General features: G+C 37.5%; 1 protein-coding gene across 14 annotated transcripts in view; it reads left to right on the top strand.

Annotated features, from left to right (window-relative positions):
* ESRRG (estrogen related receptor gamma) overlaps nucleotides 1-15,194 on the top strand; it is a 412,676-nt gene that overhangs the window by 284,629 nt on the left and 112,853 nt on the right. For all 14 annotated transcript variants that reach the window (XM_054170053.1, XM_054170113.1, XM_054170100.1 and 11 more), the window contains one exon: nucleotides 9,771-9,887. In XM_054170053.1, the coding sequence (XP_054026028.1) occupies nucleotides 9,771-9,887 (117 nt within the window). The remainder of the gene's footprint in view (nucleotides 1-9,770; nucleotides 9,888-15,194) is intronic.

The raw sequence follows: 15,194 nt of genomic DNA, 5'->3' as shown, positions 1-15,194 counted from the left end.
GTTCCTGCTAATTTTCTTAAAAGTAGAGAAATCCAGTGAAACCTGTCTTGAATTACAAGGTTTTTTGATAGGTGTTTTTAACACTGTGCAGAAATACATTTTGGGCTGTGGTAAAGAATGAAAAGATTATGATAAAAATCAATAATAGTAGAAAAAAATTAAAACCAAGAAAGTACCTGGCTAAAAACCCAAACCTCACCAAAAAAACCCATCTCTTTATAAGTAATTGATATCTTCTTAGGTCATCTAATGATATTCTGCCCCTTTTTGTGGCATACAAGGAATGAGGGAACTGGATGTTCTCTCTGCTCAGCCTAGCACTCATTCAGCTGCAGCTCTCAGTTTGCTTCTGGTATAATTTACATGGTGGCTGATTGCAAATGTCTCACAGAAACACATACACAGCCAAATCTCCCCAAAACTGGCTTAACATCAGGGACAGGAGAAAATAGCAACATCTAAAAATAGTTAGAGATCCATTGATTTTTAGGATCTCTCCACAGTTTTTGCTGTGCACTGTATTATCTTAAAAATGCCAAGCTTTCATTAAAAGGAGGAAAAAAAAGACTTTACAGTTGTCAGCTGGGTGCAAAGTCTTGTGTTCACCACAGAGGTCTTGTACTTACTAGATATTTTATAGTGAATATTTAGTGTAAATATATTTCTTATCATTTTTATTTGCTCAGTTATCATAAAGACTAGTAAGTACACATTTTGCATTAGTAATATGTAATTAGTGTTATAGCTTAAATATTTCTGCAAGTGGATTGGAATAGTATTCTTGCTTTCAGTAGAAGGATGACAGAACTTACTGGTTCAGACAGCTTACTATTTTGTTTTATTTATCTTTCATCTTACTAAAAAAATTACCTGCATATAGACAACTTTCTTACTTCCTTCCAGATCTTCAGGAGTCTCATCTTTGGACTCTTTAAACTAGCAGTGAAAAGCCGAGGTATTGATGTTACTTTCCTGTTAGGGCTTGTTGCAAAAGTGCCAGAGCTTACTTATTATTTCCTTGGACAGTGTTTGAATTTTCACCACAAAAGCTAAAATAGTTTGCATTCAGTAGTCCTCATAGTTCTTGGCTTTTTTATTTAATTAACATGTTTATTTTTTAAGGAAAAAGTGTTGGATCAACAGTATTAAGTCATCAATTTTCTGTTTCTATGCAGAGTAAAGCAATAGATAGGCAGCAGCTCTACAATCATATCCTCACTGTCTCTTTTAAGAGCTTTATCCCTGAGAGTTGTTTTCTGATCATGTCTCCTAATACAAAAAGGAAATATTCTATCCTGGGAATAAAGTTGTGTTTTGGGTCATTATTTGAACTAGACCAAGCTGGCTATCTCCTTTTATGGTGATCACCTAAAAGCCTCCAACTCTGCAGTTCTGCAGTAATATAGTCTTCAAAGCCTGCCCGAACTAGGAGCTAGATTAAACTGCTTTGTACTTTGGTCACTTTTTTGTTACTCAGAGTTATTTTTAATTCGTTCAGTGTTCAGGTTTTTCAACCTTCCTTAGAGTGTTTACCCATTACTGATCTAATTTGATGTGTAAATGTGCAAACAGTTTATAGTTTTGTTTCCGTTTTTGGTTTTTTTTTTAAGGAAAGTTAGAACTAGCTATGTAAATCCAGATACGGTGACATTTAAAATGGGCAGCATGAAGTTTGTTCAAAGTTGCACATGACCAAAGTGGCTTCCAAAGGTTAATTTGCATCACTCAAAGCTGACTCCCATAATGCTACAGATCATTTTTGTGCAGGAAGAAAAAGCAAATTAAGTAAGATTTTATGGCTTTTCAGCATCTTTACAGTAGCTAAGATTATAATTTTTTATAACAAGATAGGGTGGACTTGATTCTTGGTGCAGTAGTCTGTGCACCTTGGCTCTGGTGCAAAGATGGCAGCCCTCCAGTGAACCTAGGACTAAATGTCACCTGAATCCATCATTAACTGATTAAATCATTCACCTTCCTTATATAAGTGAAAGTCTGTGCATCAGCATTTCTTTCAAAGAATATTTTAAGCACGCAATGATAGATATCTTCCCTTTCCCCCCGATTTCTCTGTGCTTATGGGCCAGCCAAACTAGCATGCAAGTGTTTTTTAATGCCTTCTAACACACCTTTTAATCCTGTCATAATGTCATGTAACTATGGCAGCCAAACAAGATGAGACAACAAAATATAAGCATGATGATATCCAAGAACCAGAGTGAAGTTCAAAGGTACATGGATGGTTCTATGTTTTTTTTTCTATCTGCTTTCCTTCCAGCCTTGTAAATTAAATGCTATGTTTAGAATATTAGGTAGTAAGAATGAACATCCTAGTTTGTGCATGGCTACTTCAGACCCAGCAGTGGTACTAGTACAAGGGTATGTATCAATGCCATCATAATTAGTTCTGGATCTCTGGTTGTTATAGGCATCTCTGAAAGCTTCTAGATGACCTTGGAAATTCTGTCTAGTTTGAAACTAGAGATGTGAAATTTCAGCTAGCAAGTTATTTATGTTAATGTTTTTATAACATGTTTAATGACTTTTTTTGCTGCTGTTAAAGTAATTTTATTTGCAGCTTTACAGACTGGGATGTTCTGTGTGCTCATAAGCAAACAATTACGCTTTTCCATGCTGCCTTTGTAAGATGTATCGAAATTGACCTAGATAAGATACCAGTAGGGACAAAATGTAGATGGGTCAGTCTTTCTGATTTAGACAGCACTTCAATGACACCCAGGCAGCAGGAGCTTTATTCTATTTGTGTCTTCAAAGTGTTGATTCCTTCTTGAGGTGACCTAAATGCCCTTCATTTCTGTTGAAGATCAAGAAGTTGATTCTAGTGGGAATCAATGGTAGTTGGGAACTTAGAGGTGTCATTCAGCATCCCCTAACATCAGTCTTATATTAAAAATTATGGTGGGTTTTATGATGCTGGTAACCCATCTACCTAAGGTTAGAAGCTGATGAAGAAGTGCTGTCAGACCAACCAGCATCACCTTTCCATTTCATTTTAAATCTCCATTCATGTTGCTTTCTAGGAATAAAAGAAATATATTTCATGCTTCTAAAATGTTTTTTTATATATATAATAGTTCAGTAACATAGAATATTGGCTTATTTTAAGAAATTCAACATAATGATTTAATTTAAAATGTAGTTTTAAGCTGGTTGTGTCTGTCTGTCAAATATCATCCGACACTGTAGAGTTATTGAAAATCTAGCTGCTTCCCCGAGCTTCTTACTGTAACAGACAAGGCAACAGAAGCAACACAGATGTAACCATAATTCTTCATACATGCTCCTATCATCCTAAAAACAAAAATACTTCAGACATTAAGGAACCAAGTTTTGAAATGTTCTTTAACTTTGTGTGTGCAGTATTGATTCTGAATTCATCTGCATGAAAAACTGAATACAGTCAACTTTAAGACTTAATCAGCTCCAGATGATACATAGTAGAATTCATAGGTCTATAGTTCATAGAGCTATCTTCATTATCAGGTGAATCCATCTAAATACTTGTCAACAAAAACTGGATTCAGTAAGGTTCAAATCCAACCTCATGCCAAACTGATACAGTTTCTGAAACCTTATTGATAAGAGTACATTTACTTGTGAAAATATTTGCTCATACTTAAATTCAGTTGAGTTTTGACTGTAATGAAAGAAGCGGTCTGCAAGAACTGGAAATAATGTTCCTCACTTCAGGCTTGCTAAGACCTATAAACATCAAATACATTTTTAAGTTTATCTGGGACTTCGTAAGTTTGCCTGTTATTCTTTATTTCCAACAGCACCTGCTTCTCAGTTTCTCAGGAACTGTTCTGTTCTGATTGGATTACATATCAAGGGACTAACATACACCAATTTGCTGTCTGTTTTTGGTTTAGATTCTCCGGTCTCTTCTCCTAAGATTCCTCTTTTATTAATTCCCAGGAGACCTATGGCTGTAATCCTGGCTACTTTTAATTTTCTAGCGTTTTCATGCATGCCAGTCCAGAGACAATCAGGTGTATTTCTTCAGGTCTGTCACCCAGGAAAACAGAGTGTGAAGGTGGTATCTGGGGTGAACCTTACTGCAGAATGACTTTAATCCGGTGATGCAGTAGCCTTTATTAAGTATAATAAGGACACTTACTATTTAAATACAAGTTTTTGATGAAAAAAAGATACTAGGTTACAGAAGCTCAGAGAGGGTTTTGGAGAAAAATGGGGCATTATTGAATGTAAATACTGAAACAGAGTTTAATGATCTGATTATAGCACAAAATTATTACATTGGAGGAATAATTAACCCCTCCTCCCCCACTTTTTTTTTCCCTCCTGGACCTACATTCCCACACAGTAGAATCTTCAATGCTGATATCTGCAGCATTCCTCCTGTTTTTGTAAGTGGCTTATGGCTACTCTTTCAAAGTACATTTTCATGCTGTATCTCATGTCTTCATGTCTTTTACTTGTCCACAGATTTTCAGAGCATATCCCAATAGCTCATAGCAATTCTTTTAGATCTTTAGTGTTATAATATCAAATGTCACAGTGTGAAAAGGGAAATAAAGCTTCTGCTAAGAATTTCTGTCTGCAGATTCTATTCTTATTATTATTTCTGAAAGAGAGACTCCTATTTCTTCCAGGCCTGCAGACTGGAGTCAGTTTCCAGAGGCACCTTCTCACTCTCACTACTATCTGTGAGGTTCTAAAGTTGTAACTGTTGATGACAGTGACTTCATTTGGGATAAGCCCCAGGGCTTTCAGTGGCCTCTTTGTCAAGGTTCTCACTCCTGTTCTGTTGAGTGCTGTTGTCAATTCTGTGTAAGAAACAGCCAAAATTATCTCAAGAAGCTTGGCTAAGTCAAATCAATTTCTTGTCCTGTAAAGCCATTGAGTAAGTCTTGGTACTGTTAAGATAGTAGCATGACTATGACTCCACATCTCATTCATCTCTGAGATGAAAAAAATAGTATCTTGGGCCGCTCTCCCTTGACCTGTGTGTAAAGATCTGACAGTCTGAAGCATCTAAATCCAGAGAGCTGGATGTGCAGTGTAAGTTTTAGCATTCCCCTGCTATCTTAAGGTGTAATGACATCATATTTTTAGTGAGACAGTTGATCTTGATAGGCCCATATCTTTATAAAAGTAAAATTCAGCAAATTAGTAAAGAAGCCAAACTGTTTTAAATAAACATTCCTCAGTGCATGAGTAGAGAAAAGAAACTCAGGCTGGCATAAGTCCCCTTATTATTATTATAAGTCCCCGTATTATTATTGCACAGGGCAATGTGTTTGGGAAGGGAAGATTTGACATATATTTTTATTTTCAAACGTCATACTAATTTAAATTACTCAGGCCTTTAACTGCCAAACTGTAAAAGTCCATTATGCTACTGAAAGGAATATACAAATTATCCCCTGGCACTTCAGGCAGGAGCTTTACATATATGCTGTTATTCTATCAGCCAGCTAGCTGCACGATTCTATTAAGGAGTAAGTGGGAAAATTATATTGCCTGCAAACTAATTGTACAGAAGACTCTGAAATAAGTAATCAGTGCCCAGTCCTTTCTGAAAACCAGCCAGGAGATATTATAAATTGCTCGATCAGTCTTGTCAGCCCAGTTTAAAGACTCAGAGCTGCCGTGTTGATTTTGTTCGCTGTATAACACAGCTACCTCTCCAACTGTTGACAGGACTGGGCAAACTCAACTTATACTCTTCCTGGATGTCCAATTTCAGCCTCAAGCATTATCACAGTATATTAGAGGTTAGAAGGGACCTCCAGAGATCATTGGGTCCATCCTCCCTGCCAAAGCAGGATCACTTAGGGTAGACCGCACAGGACTGCATCCAGATGGGTTTTAAAAGTCTTCAGAGAAGGAGATTCCACAACCTCCCTGGGCAGCCTGCTCCAGGGCTCTGTCACCCTCACTGTAAGGAAGTTTCTCCTCATGTTGAGGTGAAATCTTCTATGTTCAAGTGTGAACCCATTGTTCCTTGTCTTATTCCTGTGCACCACTGAAAAGAGCTTGGCCCCATCCAAGTTGACACCCACTCCTCAGATATTTATACACATTGATGAGATCCCCTTTCAGTCTTCTCTTCTCAAGACTAAATAGCCCCAGGGATCTCAGTCTCTCTTCATAGGGGAGATGCTCAAGTCCCCTAATCATCCTCATGGCTCTCTGTTGGATTCTCTCCAGCAGTTTCTTGAACTGGGGAGCCCAAAACTGAACACAGTGTTCCAGGTGTGGTCTCACAAGGGCAGAGTAGAGAGGTAGAAGGACTTCCTTAGACCTGCTGGACACACTTCTTGATGCATCCCAGGATACCATTGGGTCTCTTTGCCACAAGGGCACATTGTTGTTCTATGGAGAACTTGCTGTCCACCAGCACTCCAAGGTCTTTCTCCATGGAGCTGCTTTCCAGCAGGGCAGCCTTTAACCTGTCCTGGTGCATGTCGTTATTTCCCCCCACTGCATTATGCGGTGGACAAGTTAAATGATAGAGCTTCTTTCTGAATCTTCCTCAATGAAATAAAATGCAGATCCGAGCATCTTGAATGGATGTAGTGTACCTATGAAACTGTACAGATTTCCAAACACTTACTGGAATTAATTTCTGGGGTTTTGCATTTAGTGTGTAGAAGTAAATAAGAATTTATGAGAGCTCTAATGACCTCCAGTGTGCAGTAAATACAGGTTTCTCCTGAAAACATATCCACTAATATTTACAGTGCTAGGTAAAATGCATTTTGAGTATGGCACATATCCAGGTCTACTGCAAAATTCCATGAGTGGGGTGTTGGGGTTTTTTTGTGGCTTTTTTGGTGTTTTGTTTGGTTCTGTTGGTTTCGTTAACGAAAGCTTATTGACAGAAATGAAGTCTATCTGTGGGGATATTTGAGAAAATACTGCTTTCCTATGTGAAGTGGTGGCAAAAATGGTAGTTTTCTTGAACTTGTGTGTGGTTTAGCCATACTCTAAAACACTGAAGCATTTCAAGGAAAGCAGCTATGGCCATTGATAAGATGTGGATCTCTGCTGCACCAAATTAGATCCAGTTGCTCTAACTTCACCAAGTTCATTGGAGGAACTCTTTCCAAGATGTTCCAAGTTTATTTTCTCACATCAAAAAATAAGAATGAACATCTGCTGCCAAGATATAATTAATTAAAGTAAAGCAGTCTAAATGGATAGATGATTCCCCCTCTTAAGCTAGAATACTGGAATCGAAGTGATTAGAATAGTAGCTCATTTTAGAGTTCTTTAGATGGCAAAAATTAGCAGGAAGCACATTACATTGTGTGTAGTGTGCTGCACACTACAGCCCCTTGCCGTGTTTAATAGGATTTTGCACCAAACTGAAATGTCAGAGTATGATTAAGATGTGTCTACTTATGGAAGGAAATTATCTTGTTTACATTTTTTTTGGTTTTGAATATTACTTTTTGGCATTGACATCTGTACCTTTGTCAGCTGTGCCTTTGCAGACGGGCTCTGGCTGTAGTGGGAGCTCTCCACTTGCCTTGGCACAAAGATTTGATGCTTGAAGTTCTATGTTGTAATCTTGATCTTGGTTTTGATCGAGATCGTTTCTGACCTTCTGCAAAGATATCTTTGATCTTCTGCAAAGCATTCCTGATTCCCTCTTTCTTTTTTTTTTTTTTTTAATAGAGATGGTAATACATTTGATACTATAATATGTTGAAGTTAATTAGATACAATTTGTGAAAGGCTTTGAAGATCTCTCTCTGTGTAGTGGTAGTGCCTCACTAAGAATGCATCATTAGAATATGAGAGGATGATGTGAATCTTGTTTTTCAAGCTTGCTCTTACCATCCTTTCCTATATATCCTTCCAGAAATATTATTTCCTAACTTTGCTAATGCCTATCAGAAAGAAGTTTTGCAGAACCTATTGTGCTAAATTTCTTATCTTCTGTATCCTTCAGTTTGCAAAATAGCTCTCTTCTCAGGGGCAGAGGGGTGGGTAGAGGGCTAAAGTGAAGATTGAGTTTTGTCAACAAGATCCATTAGCATTCAGACATACTAGGATCTGTTTTACTTGCCAGCATTGCTGAGTGAGTCAGGCAGCAGTGTTGAGGAGGAAGAAAGCTCACAAAGGCCTGAAAGGATTGTGCAAAGTATGCTGGTCGTATTGGCAGAATATATATGCACCATGCAGACCTCCTTTATCATAAATACTTAACCAATTTTCAATAGATGTAAGTGGTTTAAGTATTAGTTCCTGTTGAATTAGCAGTTGCTGAGCATTTGAGTCTTTGTGCAATCCTGCAATCCACTAATGTGATATTTAATGAGGAGACATCAGTCTGGAGAAAGGTAGTCAATATAAATCAGTGTTTACAAAGTGTGATTAACTCTGAAATATTTCATCAATGCTGTGGTCCCAGGCAGACTGTATGCTAATTATCAGAACCTGCACATGTTTCAGGGGACTTTGATGGACCCTGAGTGCAGCAAACATGGAGCAGCAAAATTGCAATTATGCTTGGACTGTCTCTGATGACAATTTATGCATTTGGTGTGATGACCTCTTGCTTCCCAAGAGGGCAATAAACAGAATGCATTTTCATTAAGATACTAATGCACTTAATCACAGGGGGAAAGGGTTAGAAAATAAAGAAATACCTTTAAAGCAAGATGTGACAGGCTGATGGGGAAGATACTTTATTTAAAAGTCAGTTTCCTGGTGAAACTTCTGACTGCTGCAAAGTCTGTCATACTGAATGTAGTCATGGGCAATAGGATGCACTGCTGGGCAGGTGAATAAGCTGAGCTAAGCTGTTTTATGAAAAGTACAGTGGTACTAGGGCAAAGGAGAACAGATGTTCTCCCATTTGGACTTGGTTACCCAAAGATGTGATTTTAAAAAATATAAAGCAGATTACCCATATATGTATTTTGTCCATTCATTTTCAGGCTCTTTAAAATTGTTTTTGAGGATAGTTATGTCCTGAGCAGTATCAAAACAACAACAAAAAAATGGAGACACTGCTTTACTCAGAAGAGTTCACATTTAAGGATTTAGCTGGTTCCAGGCCTTAAGGGGAGCTGGGAGTGGCAGAGGCAAGCACCTCCCAATTTTCCTTAATTCTGACAACTTCATATGAATGATCTTGTTTTAATATCTCTCAGTACAAGAACTCTCTTCATAGAGAGAAGGCTGAGAGATCTGACCTGGGAGCAGCAGAATGTGCTAGATATGGTGGTAGCAGCTGGTGAGCCTTGCTGGAAGGAGAAAGGTGAACCTCTGTTGGACCTGTTAAAACTGATTGTTCAAAAAAGCACAACACTCTCTTTTTTGGTATTCTAAACAGAGAAGGACTGATAATAGGCGGGAAAAAAAGGAAATGAGGAGCACTTAGGCTAGGAACCTAAGCATGTGGCTTGGTACAGATAATAAATGAAAAATTTCCTCCTTCTACCAGCAGGAAAAACCTACATGAAGGATTTTACAAAGGGCCATGTATGGAGCCAGACACAGACTCACAGTAATTGTGGTTTTGTGTATATCTATCTCTCTATTTTTATTTATTTATTCATATATAGCTGTCTTGATGTAAAAAAGAATTCAAAAAACCTCATCCTTTAACTCAGCTTTTAATTTTTATTTGGAAGGTGTTTCCTGTCAATAGCACTGCTTACTTCTCAATGTTCCCAAATTAAACATAACAGCAATTGTGTGAGTGCCTCATAAATCCATTGCGTTGGTCAGTCAGCAATGCTGAATACTCTGTACTTCTGTTACAGGTAACATAGAATACAGCTGCCCAGCAACGAATGAATGTGAAATCACAAAGCGCAGACGCAAGTCCTGCCAAGCCTGCCGCTTCATGAAGTGTCTAAAAGTTGGCATGCTGAAAGAAGGTAAGACTGTCAATATGCATCTCTTGGCAAACACATGCAACAATTGTAGGGCAATCAGGAAAGAAGAGAGAGCGGTGAGTGTTCTAATCAGCTGTTGTAAAGGCAATGTTCATGCATACTTGCCTTTCCTGACAATCTCTTTCTGAGCTATGGAATTATATCTACATAGAGTTCTTCTCTGAAATATTCCTAACTATGTGTAGTACAGCAAAATATACGTCAAGCATTCACTCTCCTGCTGTAGGTAACTAATAGAACAATCATCAGAATATATCCTCTCATTTCTCTTAACACTTTAACATCATGAACTCTCAGAGATTTCTTTCCTCCATTCCTTATCCACTGTTACTCTGTCCCAGCAGAAACACACTGTGCCTCCTTTTACCTATTTTTACTCAACTTTTCATTTTATCAGGGCAAATTAAAAAGGGTTACTTCTCAATTAAACAAGTATAAATATTAAGTATGTCTACTGAAGTTACTGTAACTACACTGGAGTAAATATTGGTGTACTGAAGATTAGAATTCACCTTTTTTTCTTTAAAAAGCATGTGAGAGCCCTTGACCCTCACTGTAAGTATATGTTGAGTGTTTTAATTCATCAGTTATGTTTAGAAGATACTCAATAACAGGTAAATATAAGAAAATGTCTCCAAGAAACAGTACTATCTCACTTGGAACCTGATCCATCTATGTTCACATTTAATAAATGTTTATAAATATCTGAGGGATGGGGGTCAGGAGGGAGGGGCCTCTCACTTGTTCCCTGTGATAGAATGAGGAGCAATGGATGTAAACTGCAGCATAAGAGGTTTCACCTCAACCCAAGGGGGAACTTCTTTACTGTAAGGGTTACAGACCACTGGAAACAGGCTCCCAGAGAGGTTGTGGAATCTCCTTCTGTGGAGACATTCAAGGCCCATCTGGATATGGTCTTCTGTGACCTGAGCTAGATTTTATGGTCCTGCTCTGGCAGGGGGGTTGGACTTGATGATCTCTTCGGGTCCCTTCCAACCCCTGACATCCTGTGATCCCGTGTTACAGAAAGAGGCAATTCTTTAAGTCTTGGTCACCATCTATGCACTTCTGTTGTTAATGTACATGCAAACCCATGTTTTTATGTGCCATATATACATAATTACCATAGTGCACTGTTGCCACCAAGAAGGAGTAACAGAAGATGTCATGGACTTCTGAGCCAGGCAACCTTTTGAAATAAAATTAGTGAAATGTTTGCTGAATACTGTCTCAAGTGGAGAGTACTTTGTGTTAAGCGACCACTTAAAACAGTCCTGTGCAGTTTTGCTTTGTTGGTTCTTAAAAAGTCAGCTTTAAGAGACAGTTGATTTTTGCAAGTTGTTTCATGTTCATTTAAAACAAGTTTAAGTATACAGCTATCAGAGTAAAATCCAAGAACAACACAGAGCATTGGAGAGATGATGGCCAAATTAGGCCTATCACGCACCTACAGACATATTCTTATTGGATTATACTTGCTAAGAATAAACCTTGTTCTGTGCAACTGCTTTGGCAGATGCTATGATCCTGTGAGCCAAATCCTGCTGTCCTTAGTCTTACTTGAGCAAAACTCCTGTCAGATTCAATGGGGATTTTGCCTCAGTAAGAATGGCAGGATTTGACCCTCACTTACAGTGGTAATGAGTGGGTTCTTGCCAAAATCCTCATATAACTGACCACTAGGAGCAGTTACTTAATGGTTGAAGTATGATGCTTAGATAAACTGTAGAAAGAAAGAAATATCTGAGGATGGCACCCTTTGAAAAAGTACTGTGCTTCTTCATATCTTTTTAAGTAAGTTAAGATCCTGTATCACTAGTAACCAAGTACACTGATACATTGGGCAACTTATTTGGAAACAAAACAGTTCTATCAGGAGTACACACAGGGAAACTGATTTAGACCGGTTCCTTTCGAATGTTGAGGGTACCATTACACATCCTTTAACATACATATTTAAAAATCTATTCTGTGTGCAGCTTCTGGACTGTGTGAGGAATTGGTATTTCTACAAATTAGTAAGTATTGCAGCTACCAAAATGGTGCACAGAAATTATGCATTTTACTAGTTAGACAATTCAGATACACACTGCAAATCAGCTTTTTTCCATGCATGATCATTGTCCATGGAAAAAAACTGAATCCCACAAGTTTTCTTAATCAGAATTTCATAAATTGTCTTCCCTTAAAGTACACACCTTTTCCTGAAAGTTCTGCAATGATAAAATAATTCTTTTGAAAAGAAGGTTCCTTTGCTAGCCTCACTCCTGGCACATCATAGTTCTCCTGCTCTCACTGTGTATTTTTCTGTTGAAACACAGTAAGACTTTTCCTTATTTTTAATTATTGAGCCTTTTCATCTAGGGCAGAGTTGACTTGCCTTCTTTTCAAGTATTACATATCTACTATCCAACAGGAAAACTTAAAAGAACCAGAACCTATGTGGGCATTTTGTTTTCTTTCCCACTTTAGTGGCCACTTTTACTTTTGAAACTATACTGATTCCTTTTAGGACTGTCCTTGGAAAGGAGAATTTGGTTTTTTTTCTGTTGTTGGAAGGTAGTTTTGGAGGCAGGTGCTGTTGTTTTTTACCTATGGGAAAGTCTGGACCTTAGTTTTTGGCTTTCACCACATCCTTTATGCACAGAATGAAGGTGATACACTTATTTCATGTGTGGAGTAGTGTAAATTTATTGATTAGCAGGGACTTAAACTGAGCTGAAATAATTCCTGTTGTATCTTAAATGTTTCTTTATGTACAGACAAGGATTTCAGTCCTGTGCAGCATGTCAGAGATCATGCTGCAGTAAATCTATTCAAATGTAAACCTGTTCAATTCAATTACCAGTTTATAATAAAATTTGCTGCAGCAGCCTCCACGTTTGTCACAGCAGTCTCTACACGCTGATGGCACAGCATGCCTGGAAATTGACAGCCTAAATCTATTTACAAAAAAAATTTAGTCGCAGACCTGAAATAAAATCAAGTTTAAGCAGCTTTGAGAGGAGCATCATATTCTTTACAAGAACTTCTGCACATTCTGCCAGTGTGCATCTTCTCCAGAAACCTTATCCTATTAGTGGGGATTTTTTTCTTGTAGACATTTTCCTTACACAATTTGAAAATACAATTATAAGTGAAACAATTATCAGACATTGTGCTTCTCTTCAAATTTGCAAAGAGTTTGTTGCATTGCCATTTTTTGAATTGTCATATGAAAATCATGATAAAAAACAGTGCCTGGAAAAAGATCAGAGTTTTGTGTTAGCTTTTAGGGCAAGGTTCAAAAACCACTTAAAGCAAATACATAGGGTGGCTTCTCTTATGACAGCTGCATGTTATATCATTATTGTGGGAAGGTAACAGTGCTTTTCACCCAGCATATCTGCAAGAGACCTAGTGTTAGAATTTTGGGGGCATGTCTTGGGGTCAGACCCTGGGAGGGAGTTGGATTTCTAGTCACATGTAATACAGAATAGAGTGGGGAATTTCTATACATATTCTCTAGATCAAGATTCTTACCAGTTTATAAATCATGGGGCAGAAGCTAAAACTGTAAATCTGTGTAAGTTGATATGGGAAATCATAGGTAATGTAATATGATGGGGTTTTTTTATTGGTAGTCAAACTAGTTGACTACTTTTAGTCTTCCATTAGTACTATATGTCTTTTAATACTATCTATGAGACTACTTACTAGCATATGTATGTGACAGAAGATATTACTCCAAGTTTATTGTACCACAGATCTTGCTCAGAATAGCTGTCTGTGTGAAATAATTACTCTGGAGTAATTATTCTAAAATAGAATTACTTTTCATTTCAGATCCAATGTTCATATAACTATTTTTCCAAGATGTTATTCCATATGTTTCAATTTTCTCCATGGAGACAAAGCCATAGCTGCTGTTTTATCTGTCCCTGTGTTGTAACAAGGTTAAAAATTAAAGTTCAGAGGGGAATCTATTGAGTGGCACTAACACAGCTTTCAGACCATCTGAAATATTGCATCCTCAGCTCTCAGTTCTTAGCAGTGCTAGTTCATACTTCTTACAGGACTGTTGACACCACAGTATCTCCCCCATATCTCTCATCTCTCATATCTGGATGTTTTCAGAATTTTCTATGGGTTGTTTGTAGTGGGTGAAGTTCCTAAGTGGGTGACACATAAGGCAGCAAATTTATTTGAAAAGTAAATTATACCATAATGAAATAGCAGAAAATTTGGATTGGTTCACATAAGTATGCTTTCATTTTCCTTATGAATGGATGACCTTTACAAATTAGCATCAGTCACTTTGTGCCCAGTTAGAATAGACAGAGCGACAGAATTTCAGCTTACTTGGTCCAGCTATAAAAAATGGGTGGCCACATCCTCCCAAAGTATTGATGGAAACTGGTACAGTTACTAGAGACGGCTGTCCATTTGGCAAGTTTAGCAACCTGTGCCATGGGGAAATCAGCACTATACCTTTTCATGTCCATGAATCTTTACTATTGCTGGTATGCTAGTCATCATTCGGGCTCTAAAAAATTAATAGAAACTCTCCAAGCTTGTCATCTGGCAATGCTGACATTAGTGTAACCCTTCCCATCATAGTAGTACAGTTAGCATGCTGTACATACTCTCCTCACTGAGTAGCCCTTAACACTTCACATTCATTATTTAGGGTGTTTTTTTCTTTTTCTTTTAAACTTCAGCATCTCTAGGGCAGTGTTAGGGCAGTAGTCAGAACCTGCCTTGTGTGTAAAGAAATTCTGTAGTTTTAAGTTCTTCCCTTCAGCACTGATCTTAATAAAAACAATTGCTGACATTTTTTAAAATGTTGGAACATTTTAGATGGTCACATGTAATGAACCAGAAGATTATTACACATTAGTTAAATTTGGTTTAACATGCTAAAATTTGGGTTCTCTGAAGTGTTTCAGCCTCACGCTTAATTCAAACATAAGAATGCATTTTGAAATGAGGTATGTGTTTTTTAAAGCATAAATTAGTGCGTTTATTATGCAAAGATTACCATATAAACATCTTTGTCTTGTGTTAATCAGCAGATCGGATTAAATTATCATATTGATCCTTTCTGGTTTGGACAATCTATGAAAATGAATCTAAATACAACCAGGAGAACAGGCAGCTTGAGTTGACTCTTACATAAACAGATGCATGATATGCACAGAAGCAGATTAATGGATTCTTTCTCAGAATAATAAATAAAACTAAGCAATCTTCTTTATAACTAAAAATGTGTTATCACCTATGTTTTGAGGCTGGTGAAAAAGCCTCCTT

Source organism: Dryobates pubescens, chromosome 2, assembly GCF_014839835.1.
Source record: "Dryobates pubescens isolate bDryPub1 chromosome 2, bDryPub1.pri, whole genome shotgun sequence".
Classification (NCBI taxonomy): domain Eukaryota; kingdom Metazoa; phylum Chordata; class Aves; order Piciformes; family Picidae; genus Dryobates; species Dryobates pubescens.
The sequence above is the reverse complement of the archived record's forward strand: the minus strand, read 5'-3'. Positions and strand labels throughout refer to the sequence as shown.